This window comes from Oncorhynchus kisutch, linkage group LG1, assembly GCF_002021735.2.
Source record: "Oncorhynchus kisutch isolate 150728-3 linkage group LG1, Okis_V2, whole genome shotgun sequence".
In the NCBI taxonomy this organism is placed as follows: Eukaryota; Metazoa; Chordata; class Actinopteri; order Salmoniformes; family Salmonidae; genus Oncorhynchus; species Oncorhynchus kisutch.
In genome coordinates, this window is record NC_034174.2 from 50,872,992 (window position 1) to 50,892,281 (window position 19,290).

The 19,290-nt window shown below is 42.4% G+C and overlaps 1 protein-coding gene across 4 annotated transcripts in view; it reads right to left on the minus strand.

The window, feature by feature from the left end:
* LOC109891673 (bridging integrator 2) overlaps positions 1 to 19,290 on the minus strand; it is a 43,948-nt gene that overhangs the window by 19,495 nt on the left and 5,163 nt on the right. The window contains exons 1-2 of one of the 4 annotated variants that reach the window (XM_020484193.2): positions 4,817 to 5,165; positions 2,796 to 2,876 (exon numbers count right to left, since the gene is read on the minus strand). In XM_020484193.2, coding sequence (XP_020339782.1) covers positions 2,796 to 2,876; positions 4,817 to 4,909 — 174 coding nt within the window. In that variant the 5' untranslated portion in view covers positions 4,910 to 5,165. Of the gene's footprint in view, positions 1 to 2,795; positions 2,877 to 4,816; positions 5,166 to 19,290 lie in introns of those variants that run through there. The other 3 variants (XM_020484205.2, XM_020484200.2, XM_020484204.2) reach the window with 3 other exon arrangements.

Consider the following 19,290-nt stretch of genomic DNA (forward strand, 5'->3'; position numbering starts at 1 on the left):
ATGACCAAAATTAACCCATTCACACTTTGTAGTCAATTTTGACACTAGAATAAATGTTTGACTTATATCAATGGCACATCAACCATTTTCCAAACAAGAAGTATCTTTTTAGCGTCAGTCGCTCTTTAAAAAAAAAAAAATATATAAATTGTATATATATTTAACCTTTATTTAACCTTTAAGTCAGTTAAGAAAAAATTATTTACCAAAAATTATTTACCATGACAGCCTACCCCGGCAAAGCCCTAACACGGACGATGCTGGGCCAATTGTGCACCGCCCTATGGGACTCCAATCACGGCCTAGAATCAAACCAGGTCTGTAGTGGCTCCTCTAGCACAGATGCAGTGCCTTAGACCGCTAAGCCACTCAAAAACCTTTTCTTAATATGTGTTGATTTGGTGAAATGACCCAAAATACAGATATTTAAAAATGCAAACAGATCTGAGGGCATATAAACAGTTAACCGAATGTCAGAGATAGCTCCCTTGCAACATACAGTGCATTCAGAAAGTATTTAAACCCCTTGATTTTTTTCCACATTGTTACGTTACAGCCTTATTCTAAAATTGATACAATTATTCATTTCTCATCAATCTACACACAATACCCCAAAATGACAAAGTGAAAACAAGTTTTTATTAATGCATAAAAATAAATACCTTATTTACACAAGAGTTCAGATCCTTTGCTATGAGACTCCAAATTGAGCTCAGATGCAACCTTTTTCCATTGATAATCCTTGAAATGTTTCTACAACTTGATTGGTAAATTCAATCGATTGGACATGATTTGATAAGGTCCCATAGTTGACAGTGCATGTCAGATCGAAAACCAAGCCATGAGGTCAAAGGAATTGTCTGTAGAGCTGCCAAAGGTGCCATAACAAAGTACTGAGTAAAGGGTCTGAACACTTATGTAAAATGTGATCTCTGTTATTTATTTTATTCCTAAAAAAAACAGTTTTTGCTTTGTCATTATGGGGTATTGTATGTAGATTGACGAGGAAAACTATTTAATACATTTTAGAATAAGGCTATAACGTAACAATGTGGAAAAAGTGATGGTCTGAATGCTTTCCAAATGCACTTTACAAGCTGAATCTATCAGAGGACATTTCTATGTGAACACAAAAACAGTAATTTAGCACAGGGGTTCCCAAACCTTTTAACTCTGGGGGCCCCCCTTCCAGCATAGGGGAACAGCCCCCCCCCAGCGCACGCGCCACGTCTATATTTATGGGAACAAGCGCTGTTCATGACAAACTGTTCACATTCCTCTTGTTGGTGGAGAGATTTCTTTGGGGTACTTTTATCCCTTTTTCTCCCCCAATTTCGTGATATCCAATTGGTAGTTACAGTCTTGTCCCATCGCTGCAAATCCAGTACGGGCTCAGGAGAGGCGAAGGTCGAGAGCCATGCGTCCTCCGAAACACGACCCTCCCAAGCCGCACTGCTTCTTGACACACTGCTCGCTTAACCTGGAAGCCAGCCGCACCAATGTGTTGGTGGAAACACCGTACAACTGGCAACCAAAGTCAGCTTGCAGGTGTCCGGCCCTCCACAAGGAGTCGCTAGAGCGCGATGGGACAAGGAAATCCCGACCAGCCAAACCCACCCCTAACCCGGACAATGCTGTGTCAATTGTGAGCCGCCTCATGGGTCTCCTGGTCACGGCCGGCTGTCGCACAGCCTGGGATAAAACCCGGGGTTATAGTGACGCCTCCAGCAATGTGTACAGTGCCATAGACTGCTGCACCACATTGGAGGCCCTAGTGGAGAGATTTTTACAAAAATGTTGCAGTTTTAAAGCTAGTTGATCTGGACATTTCTGACAAATTATAAATAGCTCTTAATTAAGGTATGCAATAACTAACATGACAAGAAGAAGTGATGTGTCTTGTGCATTCTACTATTACAACTTTCAAGACTAAATTTAATGCCGGACCCTCGCGCCCCTCAGTTTGGGAACCACTGATTTAGCAGACAAAACAACCTCTGGTTTTCCAGTACTTTTTCAAATGAGCGACCAACCAGTGGCTAGTCAGTTGGCCATTTGACAGCATTTAAGTCAATGAAATTACATTAAAAAAAGAATAATGTAAACAAAAATTTTAAAGATTTTTCCATCTTATGCCACGGCTTTGCTGTCCCAGACAAAATGTCCACGTCGTGGGCAAGTTTTTTGGTCATAAACGATTGTCTGACGTCTTCTCTCATTCAGTATGACAGGGTATATATAGATCTGATGATTATGTACCACTATGTGTGTTGTAAGCTCCGACAACGTTCTGAAAGTGTCAGAAATGTTGAGCTTTTATCGTGGAGTTTGGCTAGTGTTACGAGCTCATATGAGTCACCAGGGATTGGGGTGACTGACCAATAGGAGGAACACTGCCGACAAGGACACCTTTCGATGCCATGCTTGATACGCCCAGTTGACGCAGTTGATGTAGCCTACTTCGCTGAAGTATCCTTGCAATGCATGACAATTGCAGAATGTGACGAGAGAACTGAATCAAATCGTACAATCTGGCCAGATTGATAATCAAGATTTGAATTTGACAGTGTAACATGTAATAAAGACTGCATCCGACGTACAGTGTGGGAAGGCCTTTAGGGGATGGAGAGGCTTGAGCAACCAACAGTAACAGTCAGTATGACTCATATAGGCCTAGTACAGCATGTTACAAAAAGTGGGCTTATCAATACAAACACCTATTGCATCAGTGTTGCAGTTCACCATGGGAGACAGAAACAGCATGACACTGAAGTAGAGCTTTTCTTCATCGGTACCTGTTGTTTGAGAAGGTTCTGGGAGTACAGCTCAAACTGTTCATCTTTAGTCTCCATGTTCTTCCCTAGCTTCTGCATGACCTATGACAGGACAAAAACAAAAGCTGTTGATATATCCACAGCTTTCATTCAATCAACATTAATGGGCATGAATCTATAATAGGTATTGTACCGTTGTTCAGGTTGACCTGCGTGAGGTACTGACAATCACCCTTCAATTCAAAATGTATTGGTCACATACACATATTTAGAGGATGATATTGCAGGGGTAGCAAAATGCTTGTGTTCCTAGCTACAACAGTGCTGTAGTATCTAACATTTCACAACAATACACAAATCTAAAATTAAAAGAATGGAATTAAGAAATACATAAATATTAGGATGAGCAATATTGGAGTGGCATTGACTAAAATACAGTAGAATACAGTATATACATATGAGATGAGTAAAGCAGGATGTAAACATTATTAAAGTGACTAGTGTTCCAGTATTAAAGTGGCCAGTCATTCCAAGTCTATGTATAAAGGGCAGCAGCCTTAAAGGTGCAGAGTTGAGTAACTGGGTGGTAGCCGGCTAGTGATGGCTATTTAACAGTCTGATGGCCTTGAGATAGAAGCTGTTTTTCAGTCTCTCGGTCCCAGCTTTGATGCACCTGTACTGACCTCACCTTCGGAATGATAGCGGGGTGAACAGGCCGTGGCTCGGGTGGTTCATGTCCTTCATGATACTTACAGTATCTAGGCCCTACACTGTATTCCATAATGATTCTAAACAACTATTGTAACTTACTGGTGTAACGTTCACTATTTTCCAAACCCAGGCCAACAAAATGTATATTATTCCCCTTTCCCAAAAAGGACATATGTTGTTGACCCCAAATGATAGGATGGAACATGGGCACAATTGAACCGATTTCATCTGACAGACATTTCAAACCATGCTCCCTGTCCTTTTTTGTTGTTGGTTTCAGCAGCAAAGTGAAACTAGCAGAGCAGTATGCCAGCAAGGCCAAGTGAACCACAAAGCCACCGAGTAAGAGCAGTGAGGGAGAGGAAGTGTATGCAGAGGCAGGAAGTGAAAGATTTTGTGTCCACATGCAGCTGCACAAGCAACATCAACAAAATGGCATTAACAGATGAGCACAACATTAATGTGGATGCTTTCTGTTGGGATAGACAACTAACTTGATATAGGCTAGTTCACAATAAAAGGTCAATGGAATATTATTTAAACTGTTGTTTTTTTTGTCTTGAGGAATTAACCTGGGGTCATTGAGATATCAACATCAACTACATTCAGTAGATTATGATTTTGCAGTAGCTTGGTGGTAATTCAACTAAATTCAAATCTAGGTAGTGTTTTCAGTAGTTAATTACTTTTTTCCTACTGGAACTACACACAACTTTTTTTGCAAAAAGAAAAGAAAATATGAGTGTGAAGTTGGCAATAATTTCCTTTATTTTTCGGCATCAAACCTGCCTAATTCTCACTTGAAACATAATTATTGTGTTTAATAGGATAAATCACAAATTCTGTTAACATATGACCCCAAATTGATCTGTTCTTGCAATTTATAGTCTGACAGTTCTGATCAATATATGATAATTTTTCACAAAGTAGTTTGGATGTAGTGAACTACTTTTTCACAGTAACTTTAGTTAAGTAAACTATATTTTTTTGTAGTGGTAGCTTTAGTGTAACTTAACTGCTTTTGGTGTGAACTAATTGGTAACTTGGTAAACTCTTTTCAGAGTAGGTTCCTCCACACTGACCAAAATACATAAACAGGGCCTGGTTTCCCAAAGCATCTTAAAACTAATTTCATCTTATGGTTCTAACAATGAACTTAGCCTGAAGATGCTTTTTGGGAAACCGGGCCCTGGCCAACAACAGTTAAGCATCATTAAGTTCCAAGTAGCCCGAATGACTAAGCTTGTAGTTGTAGAGTAGCCTAATGAATTGTGGCAATCTTGATTTCAGGATAACATAGAGATATCACGGTTCACTAACTTGTTGCTTACCTTTTCCTGAGCACGATTCAATGACTTTTGTACTCGTTTGGCAAGAATTCCAGCCCCAGCCCCAATGTTTTGCCCCATCTTGTTCTCTGCCATAGTTTCTTCTCTCACTCTGGTCTGCTACTGCTTCCTCTTGTGAAATCACTGCTCTGGTGCTTATATCTTTGTTGAAGTACTTAGGGGTGGAGAGCAGAAGAGTCGGTACCAATGTCAGACAGGACTCTCTCTCTCTCACACACATGACTTTGCTATACCCATGTAACATTTGTGTCGGCCGTGTTAAAAAAGGTTGTCTTGCAGTTAAACGGACACTAGCTTTCCTCAAAATCAGTCGATAGACATCATGAAACACATGTTCCACCCTCTTGTTGAAACTTGTAAACGAGTCAGTAAATTACCCTGCGGCCGGGGGGCGGTCTTTGTAATGAGTGTTTAAATTAGTATTTTATTTTGCACAATATTCAAGAAATCGCTTCCACAGGATAAAGCCTACACTTAACTCATCATGTTAATCATACCATCGTCAAGGTAGATTGCAGGATGAATACAAAAGATTATTTATTATATTGACAAGATGATTGTCCGCTATAACCATGTAAATACGTATCGGCGAAAGGCAGGTGGGAGGGAATATTCTAGCCCAGTCTTTCCAAAACTGCTGGGACCCCAAGGGATGCACATTTATATTTTTGGCCGAGCACTACACAGCTGATTCAAATAATCAAAGCTCGATGATTAGTTGATTATTTGGATCAGCTGTGTAGTGCTTGGGCAAAACCAAAACATGCACCCTGTCACACCCTGACCATAGTTTGCTTTGTATGTTTGTATGTTTTGTTTGGTAAGGGTGTGATCTGAGTGGGCATTCTATGTTGGATGTCTAGTTTGTCTGTTTCTGTGTTTGGCCTGATATGGTTCTCAATCAGAGGCAGGTGTTAGTCGTTGTCTCTGATTGGGAGCCATATTTAGGTAGCCTGTTTTGTCATTTTGGGTTGTGGGTGATTGTTTATGTTAGTTGCTTGTGTTAGCACAGGTCTCAGTATAGCGGCACGGTTGTGATTCGTTTATTGTTTTGTATAGTTTGTATTCAGTGCTTTCTTTAATTAAAAAATCATCATGAACATATACCACGCTGCATTTTGGTCCGCTCCTTACGACGATCGTGACACACCCCTTGGGGTCCCCAGGACCAAGTTTGGAAAACCCTGTCAGACGTAATTATCTTTTGTAGAAAACATCAATATACTCGTAACAACCTACCATTATAAAACTTAAATTTAATAAAATATTCCTCACCTATCAAAATACTGTTGGAATTCACTTTTATCTTGAACAAATTCGACACTCATTGCCCCCCATACAAAACCTCCTTACTTGTTCTGCTTAACATCTGCATGGTCAGACTTAGGGTAGAATCAACCTTCGCCATTTGCCTCTTCCTCTGTGAATACTCACCTGAGAAATATGATACCTTAATTTTTTGTTACATTTTGTTGTAAAGAGCGGCAGGCAGCATCATATGATGTGGATGGATAAATGGATAGCCATTCAATGTTTTTTTCTGTATAGTTTTTTTTCTGGTTCTATGAAAGTCAATGATCTAAGACCAGATCCAACTGCTATTGCATTGGTGTCTATGGGAGATATATTCAGTTATTAAGTATACTGGAACTGACCATTTTTTTCAATTGTAAACCGCCTAAGTGACCCATCTTCATTTATCCACCATCTTTGGTATCTTTTGCCAATCAAATCAAACTTTATTTGTCACATGCGCCGAATACAACAAGTGTAGACCTTACCGTGAAATGTTTACTTACAAGCCCTTAACCAACAGTGCAGTTCAGGAAGAGTTAAGAAAATATTTACCAAATAAACAAAATAAAAATAAAAAAATATCAAAAGTAACACAATCACATAACAATAATGAGGCTATATACAAGGGTTACCAGTGCCACACTGCATAGATAATAAACAGCGAGTAGCAGCAGTGTACAAACAAATGGAGGGGGGGGGGGGGGGGCAATGTGATAGTCCGGTGGCCATTTGATTAATTGTTCAGCAGTCATATGGCTTGGGGGTAGAAGCTGTTAAGGAGCCTTTTGGTCCTAGACTTGGCACTCTGGTACCGATTGTCGTGCGTTAACAGAGAAAACAGTCTATGACTTGGGTGACTGGAGTCCTGGATTGCAGGAAGCTTGGCCCCAGTGATGTACTGGGCCATACGCACTACCCTCTGTAGCGCCTTACGGTCAGATGCCGAGCAGTTGCCATACCAGACGGTGATGCTCTCGATGGTGCAGCTGTAGAACTTTTTGAGGATCTAGGGACTCATGCCAAATCTTTTCAGTCTCCCGAGGGTGAAAAGGTTTTGTCATGCCCTCTTCACTGGGCCCCAGTGTTGGGGATCAGGGGCAGACGTGTTGTTGCCTACCCTTAACACCTGGGGGTGGACTGTCAGGAAGTCCAGGATCCAGTTGCAGAGGGAGGTGTTTAGTCCCAGGGTCCTTAGCTTAGTGATGAGCTTCGTGGGAAATATGGTGTTGAACGCTGAGCTGTAGTCAATGAACAGCATTCTCACATAGGTGTTCCTTTCGTCCAGGTGGGAAAGGGCAGTGTGGAGTGCGATTGAGATTGCGTCATCTGTGGCTCTGTTGGGGCGGTATGCGAATTGGAGTGGATCTAGGGTATCTGGGATGATGCTCTTGATGTGAGCCATGACCAGCCTTTCAAAGCACTTCATGGCTACCGACGTGAGTGCTACGGGACGATAATCATTTAGGCAGGTTACCTTGGCTTCCTTAGACACAGGGACTATGGTGGTTTGCTTGAAACATGTAGGTATTACAGACTGTCAGGGAGTGGTTGAAAATATCAATGAAGACACTTGCCAGTTGGTCTGTGCATGCTTTGAGTACACGTCCTGGTAATCCATCTGGCCCTGCGGCTTTGTGAATGTTGACCTGTTTAAAGGTTTTGCTCACATCGGCTACCGAGAGCATTATCACACAGTCATCCAGAACAGCTGATGCTCTCGTGCATGCTTCAGTGTTGCTTGCCTCGAAGCGAGCATAAAAGGCATTTTGCTCATCTGGTCACTGGGAAGCAGGTGTCTGGGTTTCCCTTTGTAGTCCGTAATAGTTTTCAAACCCTGCCACATCCGACGAGCGTCCGAGCCGGTGTAGTAGGATTCAATCTTAATCCTGTATTGATGCTTTGCTTGTTTGATGGTTCATCTAGGGCATAGCGGGATTTCTTATTGGCGTCCAGATTAGTGTTCCGCTCCTTGAAAGCGGCAGCTCTAGCCTTTAGCTCAATGCTGATGTTGCCTGTAATCAATGGCTTCTGGTTGGGATATGTACGTACGGTCACTGTGGGGACGACATCGTCGATGGACTTATTGATGAAACTGATGACTGAGGTGTTATACTCCTCAATGCCATTAGATGAATCCCGGAACATAATCCAGTCTGTGCATGCAAAACAGTCCTGTAGCGTAGCGTCTGACCTCTTCCATATTGAGTGAGTCACTGGTACTTCCTGCTTTAGTTTTTGCTTGTAAGCAGGAATCAGGAGAATAGAATTATGGTCAGATTTGCCAAATAGAGGCCGGGGAAGAGAGCAATGACTGTATATACAGTATGAATGGACAAAGCCATCAATCAAGTGACACCTTTCATTCATGTGAAGACTCAATAGCACATTGTAGCCAAATTAAGTCGGTTAAGATGGCGTCTCATGGAGACATAACATGTGCAGTTTGAGCTACTCCAGGAAGTGACGAGTGCTGCCCCCTCTTATTGAGTAACTCAAGCTGAAGGCCGACTGATGTACTGCAGGCTGCCATTAGCAACTTTATTATCCTTATATCCTTATATTTTTAAATAATCGGTTCAAGGACATACGTCTGGCTTATTAGAAGCAATTATTGGTACCTTGATTGTCTTCAAAACTTTTTTATTTACACGAAGATTGACCAGTTGTCACTAATTACCACAGCCACAGTCATAAACCCTGCCTATTTCTATAAATGATCTTCTTAAAATGTGATTTTAAACCTAACCTTATCCCTAACCTTAACCACACTGCTAACCCTAACCTTAAATTGAGACCAAAAAGCAAAAGAAAAAGCCTGAAATTGTGGCTGTGGTAGAATGACCACAAAGATTGCAATTTTTCCATTCACTGTAATAGGGGATCATGTTTTCTGCTAACAATGCCTGCAGTACTGCGGTCAACCTTGAATTTCCGTAGCTTCAATGAAATGGGGCAGTCATCATTCTCCCCTGGTAACTGTATACGTGGAGAGTGTAAGTGGGAAGATCAAAATAAGAGGATCAACATAACTGAAAACATAGCTAATTGGGCAGATTGGTTGCCAAGATCGTTTTGCGTGGCTGCTTAATTGCTATTTCCTTGTAACATTTTAGCTATGCTGGAGAGGCTGGTTAGGATAATTAACCTGGGAGGTTAGGAGAACTAACCTAGTAGGTATGAGAACTAACCTAGCAGGATAAATAAAAATATAGGACAAAACACACATCACGACAAGAGAGACAACACAACACTACATAAAGAGAGACCTAGGACAACAACATGACAACAACATGGTAGCAACACAACATGGCAGCAGCACAAGATGGTAGAGGCACAAAATAGTGTACAAACATTATTGTTTGTGCTTTGGGGACATTTAACAGAATGTGACTGGCAGAATGGGTGTTGTATGTGGAGGATGAGGGCAGCAGTTGATATCTCAGAAAGGGGGGAGTGAGGCCTAGACGGTTTTATAAATAAGCATCAACCAGTGGGTCTTGCGAGGGGTATACAGAGATGACCCGTTTACAGAGGAGTATAGAGTACAGTGATGTGTCCTATAAGGAGCATTGGTGGAAAATCTGATGGCCGAATGGTAAAGAACATCTAGCCGTTCGAGAGCACCCTTACCTACCGATCTATAAATGATGTCTCCATAATCTAGCATGGGTAGGATGGCCATCTGAATCAGGGTTATTTTGGCAGCTGGGGTGAAAGAGGAGTGATTACGATAGAGGAAACCAAGTCTAGATTTAACTTTAGCCTGCACCTTTGATATGTGCTGAGATAAGGACAATGTACCGTCCAGCCATACTCCCAAGTACTCTAACCCACAGAGGTAGTAATCACACCTGAGGGGAGAGGGGCATTGTTCTTACTAAACCACATGACCATTGTTTTGGAGGTGTTCAGAACAAGGTTATGGGCAGAAAAAGCTTTTTGGACATTAAGAAAGCTTTGTTGTAGAGCATTTAACACAAAATCTGGGGAGGGGCCAGCTGAGTATAAGACTGTATCATCTGCATATAAATGGATGAGAGAGCTTCCTACTGCCTGAGCTACATTGTTGATGTAAATTGAGAAGAGTGTGGGGCCTAGGATCGAGTCTTGGGGTACTCCCTTGTTGACAGGCAGTGGTTGAGACAACAGATGTTCTGACTTTATACACTGCACTCTTTGAGAGAGGTATGCTTAGAATCAAGGGCAATGGTGACATCATCACCTGAGCGGACACCAGAGTGCATACCAGAGACAATACTATAGACATCAAGAAAGCCAGTCAGTTGATTATTGACACGTTTTTCCAACACCTTTGATAAACAGGGCAAAATAGAAATAGGCCTATAACAGTTAGGATCAGCTTGATCTCCCCCATTAAATAAAGGACGAACCGTGGCTGCCTTCTAAGCAATGGGAACCTCCCTGGAGAGGAGAGACAGGTTAAAAAGGTCAGATATATGCTTGGCGATTATAGGGGCAGAAACCTTAAAGAAGAAAGGGTCTAAACCATCTTACTCAGATGTTTTTTGGGGGTCAAGTTTAAGGAGCTCCTTTAGCACCTCGGACTCATTTGACCGCCTGCAGGGAGAAGCTTTGTAACGGGACAGGGGAAAAGAGGGAGGAGCATCAGGGCTAGTTGCATTAGAAGGGGTGGGAGATGAGGAAATGTTGGATGGGCAAGGAGGCATGGCTGAGTCAAATAGGAATCCTGACTCAATTAAGTGTTGACTAAAAAGCTCAGCTATGTGCTTCTTGTCAGTAACAACCACATCATCAACTTTAAGGGACATGGGCAGCTGTTAGGAGGAGGGTTTTTTCTCCAGGTCTTTAAACGTTTTCCAGAACTTCTTGGGGTTAGACCCACAGAGAGAGAACTGCTCCTTAAAGTAACTAACTTTGGCCTTCCGGATAGCCTGAGTGCACTTATTTCTCATTTGCCTGAATGAGAGCCAGTCAGCCTGAGTATGCGTGTGCTGAGCAAAATGCAATTCTTGAGGCGGAGTAACTCTGCCAGATCACAGTCGAACCAGGGGCTGAACCTGTTTTTAATTCTATTTTTTTTACTGGGGTGTGTTTGTTAACAATATCACTGAAAATATCAAAAAAGAAGGTCCAAGCGTCTTCAATCGTCTTCAATAGAGGGGATCAAGCTGATTCTATACCAATTTACAGAGGCCAGGTCATGAAGGAAGGCTTGCTCATTAAAGTTTTTTAGCAAGCATTTATGACAAATCAGGACAGGTTGTTTCTCTTAGCAGCCATTACAAACGCAGGCTGTAAAACAGGGATTACTAATGTCATTACATAAAACACTAGACTGATACCTATCAGGATTATTTGTGAGTATAACATTACGGAGGGTAGCCTTTTCTGGGTGTTTGGGCTCATACCTTGTGGGGTTGATAATAATCAGAGTAAGATTTAGGAAGTCCCATTGCTTTAGGACTTGGTCAGGTGGTTTAAGTATGTCCCAGTTTAGGTTAGCTAGCAGGACAAATTCAGACCAGGAGAGAGCTTAGGGCAGGTAGGGTGCAGATGGAGGACGATAGCACCCAGCACCAGTCAACAAAGAGCTATTTGAAAGTTTAATGCTTAAAACCAGCAAATCAAATTGTTTGGGGACAGACTTTGCGGACACAACCGAGCACTGAAGGTGATTCTTGGTAAAGATTGCCACTCCCCCACTGTTAGAAGATCTGTCTTGCCAAAAAAGTTTATAACCAGAAAGGTAAACATCAGTATTCAAAACACTCTTTCTTAACCACGCCTCAGTAATGACCAACACATCTGAATTGGAGCTGTGAACCCACACTTTCAATTGATCAATTTTTAGGTAATAAGCTTCTTGTGTTAATGTGCAGAAAACCCAGACAGAAAACCCAGCAGAAATCAGTGAAGCAGATAGAGCACAAGTCAAAATTTGGGCTAGCAACAGTAGACGGGCCAGGGTGTACATGCACATTTTCAGATATCATCAGCGGTAATACAATCAGGGCACGGCAGAGGACAGGGAGAGCTCTGCCGTGTTGATTTATGACATGTGAATGTGCATTAGATGGCAACAAGATCATATTGTACAGCAAATTTCATCTGGTAACATGAATACAAAGCTGGCGAGAGGTGGTTAGAATAGGATGGGAGGCCAAAAGTCTGTGTAACCAATAGAGAGTCAGAGTCCCCAGTGTGGGAACAAACATAGTCTGTCCCACGGTTGGGTAAACAAGGAAGTTCATAGTCAATATGAGGCAAATAGCAAAATGCATAAGAAAAAAATATAACGACTTAGGGCTAGCCAAGTTCAGAGTCACTCAACAGTGCCTGTGTGCTGGAGGCGAGCGAAAGCTTGGGAAACAGGCAGGAGTGTGGTGGGGTACCTGTACCAGACAGGGGGAGACAACCAGGGCAGACGGTGAACAGATCGCCAGGTGGAATCCAAGCAGCAGTGCAGCAGGCAACAGGAGTAGGTGTCACACCCACTTGGGAGAAGCTTTTATTTCTGGAGGCAGATTTCTTGTAGAAAATGCCAGTGGATGGTCTCTGAACAGCAGGAGGGGGCTTCAAGGACTCTGGATTTGGGTCGGCTAGCCTGCCATTTTTTGGGTTTAAAGGTTTTGACACTGTTAAGGGAATTTTTATCAATGATGACTAATTATGTATAAATTTAAATCAGGACTGACTAATCAGAATACTATTATGTTACTGTATATGTACTAATCAGAATACTATTATGTTACTGTATATGTATGAATTTTCTTTTTAATCCTAGTACTGAATATAATGTGTGTAAATATAATCAAGAATTAGAACAATGTCTGTCTGTACCATGGTAGAAATTAATGAACTTATAGCCAGACTGGCTAGAAGGCTTATCTACACAAGCTTACCTTGGCTCGGTCATATATTATCTTAATAGGGAGAGACATGTGAGAACCATACAGCCATTGTACTAGAGCGGAGATGACACGGGCTAGTACTGAAACTAATGACGTCATTTTCAGTTTATCACCTGTGGTAAAATGTGTAATGGGCAGTACTCGTGAATAAAAGCTGCTGGTTGACTTTAAGAATGGGCTCTGTCCATTTTATACAAATAAGGGTCATACAATCCCTTATGAATTGACAGACACCTCTCACTTCACACATCTGTGCTAATTGAAGTTGTGTCTGGTCTGTCTCAGTTCCAGGTTGGATGGTGTCCTTGGCAGTATTAATCCTTCCAGGTAATTCTGTCCAAAATTAGGTTATAGGTTTGGTGTTTTGATCTGGAGTGAAGGTTATGCTGTGGTGGATAGCATCCCATACATGTCCCTGCCGAAAAATCTAAGTTTATCTAACTCCAAATCTATCTTTTAGTAAAAAAACATCTTGAAAAATGTGAGAACTCACATTCAGCTGTGTCTCTCTCTCTCCTTCAGCAAGGGGGGCAGGGAAAAAAATATGTCATCCTATGCACTTCAATAGCGAATGGAGGACGCTTTTCTCGCAGTTAATTTTCATGCCAGCCGGTTGGAAAGCAAAGCAATGTGCTTAGTTTTAGGGAAGTTAAGAAATAAATATAGTAGGCCTCTCCTATAGAAAGCTGATGGGATCCTCTTTTTAATAGACACCATCAAAACTATTGCATAGCCTATAGGAATGTTGCGCAACATGGGTTTATGGGCTCTTGTGAAGTGTTTGATTAGATTTTCGATTTCATTTCCATTGATGTCCGAGTGATTGTGGGGACAATAGAGCACTGAGTACCAGACCATTAGCAACTGGCAGTTAGCAAGTTTGGTAGGCTACTAATGGCCATTGGCGGCATCAGAGCGCAGTTTTGGAGAAGCCTAGTTACCATAACTAAATTATCACGTGGTTTTTGACTGAGGTCATGACTCGTGACTGCCAGTGTGGCGGCAATTCGTTCACCGTAACAGCCCTAGTCCAGCATAAAGGAGCAAGGCGTAATCTGTGTTTGGGAAGAATCTATTACCATGGCTTGCTGTGAAGTAACTGTTTTGTAATTGAACTCACGTTTGATAGCATTGCACACACTCATGTTTTTACAGTAAGTGCAATTTCCCCCCGTTTCTCTTTCAGGCTACAGTATAGAGCCTCCAAACTTGGCTCGTTGTGAGGGTCCTCATCACCCTCCTTGTACACTCTTCCGGGGTTGGACCCAGCTATAAGGCTGAGATGATGAGTCTGCAACGTAACAGGAATTGAATCAGAAATGCTGTTGGGAAAGGGCATAACGTTTTTAAGACAACAGGTTTGATGTCAGTATTTGCACACTTGTGAAATTGTTTTACCGCCATAAAGTTGTGGCAGACAACAGAGCTGTGTGCCAGCCACACATTTGTGCTCATTGGCCATTGAGGAAGTAGACTAATGTTGATGGCAAATTGGTGAGCCTAGTTGATTTATTTCATGACCCATTTTCTAAATAATTATCGGGCCAAGGGGTGATATGGGGATATTGAAACTCAGTCAGAACTAACTGTTACATGGCCAGGCCAGGTCTCCTTGTTTAGCAGCCCACATCTTTCACAAATGAAGGAGGATCTCTTGTTGTGTTTCTTTAATGACCTTCACTTTTTGAATGAAAACCTGTAGTGTGTCTGTTTGAGATACTGTACACAAAGGTTTAAAATATATATTGAATAGTAAATGATTGCCTCAATGACTACAAAATGCAGTACTTTATTGCAGGAAAACTTAAATCTGTTTTACCTCATTTCTACCAGCATGTCACATGTGCAACCAGAGGAAAAGCAACTCTCGACTACCTTTACTCCACACACAGATACGTGTACAAAGTTCTGCCTTTTCCTCCATTTGGCAAATCTGACCATAATTCTATCCTCCTAATTACAAGCAAAAACTTAAGCAGAGAAATAACAGTGACTCACTCAATACGGAGGTGGTCAGATGTCGCAGATGCTAAACTACAGAACTGTTTTGCTAGCACAGACTGGAATATGTTCCAGGATTCATCCCATGGCATTGAGGAGTATACCACCTCAGTTACCGGCTTCATGAATAAGTGCATCGATGAAAAAAATCCTGATATACTCTCAGACAAACAATCAAAGGCAAAGCGTCAATTCAGGACTAAGACTATTACGGATTACAAAGGGAAACCCAGCCGCGAGCTGCCCAGTGACGCGAGCCTAACAGACGAGTTAATGCCTTCTATGCTCGCTTCAAGGCAAGCAACACTGAAGCATGCATGAGAGCACCAGCTGTTCCGTAGCCAATGTGAGTAAGAACTTTAAACAGGTCAACATTCACAAGGCCGCTGGGCCAGATGGATTATCAGGACGTGTACTCAGAGCATGCACAGACAAAAAGGCAAGTATCTTCACTTACATTTTCAACCTCTCCCTGACCGAGTCTGTAATACCTACATGTTTCAAGCTGACCACCATAGTCCCTGTGCGCAAGAACGGCAAGGTAACCTGCCTAAATCACTATCGCCCTGTACCACTCATGTCTGCAGCCAAGCAGTGCTTTGAAAGGCTGGTCATGACTCACATCAACGCCATCATCCCGGAAACCCTGGACCCACTCCAATTCACATACCACTCCAACAGATTCAGAGATGACACAATCTCAATCGCACTCCACACTGCCCTTTCCAACCTGGACAAAAGGAACACCTATGTGAGAATGCTGTTCATTGACTACAGCTCAGCGTTCAACACCATAGTACCCACAAAGCACATCACTAAGCTAAAGACCATGGGATTAAACACCTCCCTCTGCAACCGGATCCTGGACTTCCTGACGGGCCGATAAATCAGCCCACATTCACATCGACGGGGTGCAGTGGAGTGGGTCAAGAGCTTCAAGGTCCCTGTTGTCCACATCACCAACAAACTATCATGGTCCAAACACACCAAGACAGTCATGAAGAGGGCCCAACAACGCCTATTCCCCCTCAGGAGAATGAAAAGATTTGGCATGGGTCCCCAGAGCCTCAAAAAGTTCTACAGCTGCACCATGGAGAGGATCATGACTGGTTGCATCACCGCCTGGTATGGCAACTGCTCAGCATCCGATCGTAAGGCGCGACAGAGGTTAGTGCATACGGCCCAGTACATCACTGGGGCGAAGCTTCTTGCCATTCAGGACCTTTATAATAGGTGGTGTCAGAGAACGGACCAAAAAAATGCCAAAGACTCCAGCCACCCAAGTCACAGACTGTTCTCTCTGCAACCGCACAGCAAGCGGTACCGGAGCATCAAGTCTAGGTCCGAAAGGCTCCTTAACAGCTTCTACCCCCAAGCCATAAGACTGCTAAACAATTAATCAAATGGCCACCCAGACTATTTGCATTGACCCCGTCCCGCTGCTGCTACTCGCTGTTTATTATCTATGCATAGTCAATTTACCCCTACCTACATGTACATATTAACTCAATTACCTTGACTAACCTGTACCCCCGCACATTGACTCGCACATTGAATCAGTACCAAAAACCCCGTATATACTGTAGCTTCATTATTGTTATTTTGTGTGTAACTTTTTAAAATATTTTTTATTTATTTAGTAAATATTTAATATTTCCTGTAAACTCTCCTTCCAGACTCATATCAAACATCTCCAATCGAAAATCAATCCGCAACAAAGCCTCCTTCACTCACGCTGCCAAACTTACCCTAGTAAAACTGACTATCCTACCAATCCTCGACTTCAGCGATGTCATCTACAAAATTGCTTCCAACACTCTACTCAGCCAACTGGATGCAGTTTATCACAGTGCCATCCGTTTTGTCACTAAAGCACCTTATACCACCCACCACTGCGACTTGTATGCTCTAGTCGGCTGGCCCTCGCTACATATTCGTCGCCAGACCCACTGGCTCCAGGTCATCTACAAGTCCATGCTAGGTAAAGCTCCGCCTTATCTCAGTTCACTGGTCACGATGGCAACACCCATCCGTAGCACGCGCTCCAGCAGGTGTATCTCACTGATCATCCCTAAAGCCAACACCTCATTTGGCCGCCTTTCGTTCCAGTTCTCTGCTGCCTGTGACTGGAACGAATTGCAAAAATCGCTGAAGTTGGAGACTTTTATCTCCCTCACCAACTTCAAACATCTGCTATCTGAGCAGCTAACCGATCACTGCAGCTGTACATAGTCTATCGGTAAATAGCCCACCCATTTTTACCTACCTCATACTGTTTTTATTTATTTACTTTTCTGCTCTTTTGCACACCAATATCTCTACCTGTACATGACCATCTGATCATTAATCACTCCAGTGTTAATCTGCAAAATTGTAATTATTCGCCTACCTCCTCATGCCTTTTGCACACAATGTATATAGATTCCCCTTTTTTTCTCTACTGTGTTATTGACTTGTTAATTGTTTACTCCATGTGTAACTCTGTGTTGTCTGTTCACACTGCTATGCTTTATCTTGGCCAGGTCGCAGTTGCAAATGAGAACTTGTTCTCAACTAGCCTACCTGGTTAAATAAAGGTGAAATAAAAAAAAAAAAAAAAAAACATAAACACATTTAGCGTCTCCTGGCTTCCAAATCAAATCAAATCAAATTTTATTTGTCACATACACATGGTTAGCAGATGTTAATGCGAGTGTAGCGAAATGCTTGTGCTTCTAGTTCCGACAATGCAGTAATAACCAACAAGTAATCTAGCTAACAATTCCAAAACTACTACCTTATAGACACAAGTGTAAGGGGATAAAGAATATGTACATAAAGATATATGAGTGAGTGATGGTACAGAGCGGCATAGGCAAGATACAGTAGATGGTATTGAGTGCAGTATATACATATGAGATGAGTATGTAAACAAAGTGGCATAGTTAAAGTGGCTAGTGATACATGTATTACATAAAGATGCAGTAGATGATATAGAGTACAGTATATACATATACATATGAGATGAATAATGTAGGGTATGTAAACATTATATTAGGTAGCATTGTTTAAAGTGGCTAGTGATATATTTTACATAATTTCCCATCAATTCCCATTATTAAAGTGGCTGGAGTTGAGTCAGTGTGTTGGCAGCAGCCACTCAATGTTAGTGGTGGCTGTTTAACAGTCTGATGGCCTTGAGATAGAAGCTACAAGCCACTGATACAGATCTTTGAAACATCTCCATTTTAAGAAGTATAATAAATCCATGTATTATAAACTCAGCAAAAAAAAGAAACATCCTCCCACTGTCAACTACGTTCATTTTCAGCAAACTTCACGTGTACATATTTGTATGAACATAAGATTCAAAAACTGAGACACAAACTGAACAAGTTCCACAGAGATGTGACGAACAGAAAATTAATAATGTGTCCATGAACAACGGTGTCAAAATCAAAGTAACAGTCCGTATCTGGTGTGGCCACCAGCTGCATTAAGTACTGCGCTGCATCTCCTCCTCATGGACTGCACCAGATTTTCCAGTTCTTGCTGTGAAATGTTACCCCACTCTTCCACCAAGTTCCCGGATATTTCTGGGAGGAATGTCCCTAGTTCTCACCCTCCGATCCAACAGGTCCCAGACGTGATCAATGGGATTGAGATCCAGGCTCTTCGCTGGCCATGGCAGAACACTGACATTCCTGTCTTGCAGGAAATCACGCACAGAATGAGCAGTATGGCTAGTGGCATTGTCATGCTGGAGGGTCATGTCAGGATGAGCTTGCAGGAAGGGTACCAGATGAGGGAGGAGGATGTCTTCCCTGTAACGCACAGCGTTGAGATTGCCTGCAATGACAACAAGATCAGTCCGATGATGCTGTGACACACCACCCCAGACCATGACGGACCCTCCACCTCCAAATCGATCCCGCTCCAGAGTACAGACCTTGGTGTAACGCTCATTCCTTCGACGATAAACGCAAATCCGTCCATAACCCCTGGTGAGAAAAAAACGTGACTCGTCATTGAAGAGCACTTTTTGCCAGTCCTGTCTGGTCTAGCGACGGTGGGTTTGTGCCCATAGGCGATGTTGTTGCCGGTCATGTCTAGTGAGGACCTGCCTTACAACAGGCCTACAAGCCCTCAGTCCAGCCTCTCTCAGCCTATTGAGGACAGTCTGAGCACTGATGGCGGGATTGTGCTTTCCTGGTGTAACGCGGGCAGTTGTTGTTGCCATTCTGTACCTGTCCCACTGGTGTAATAACACCCACAGGTGTTATTACA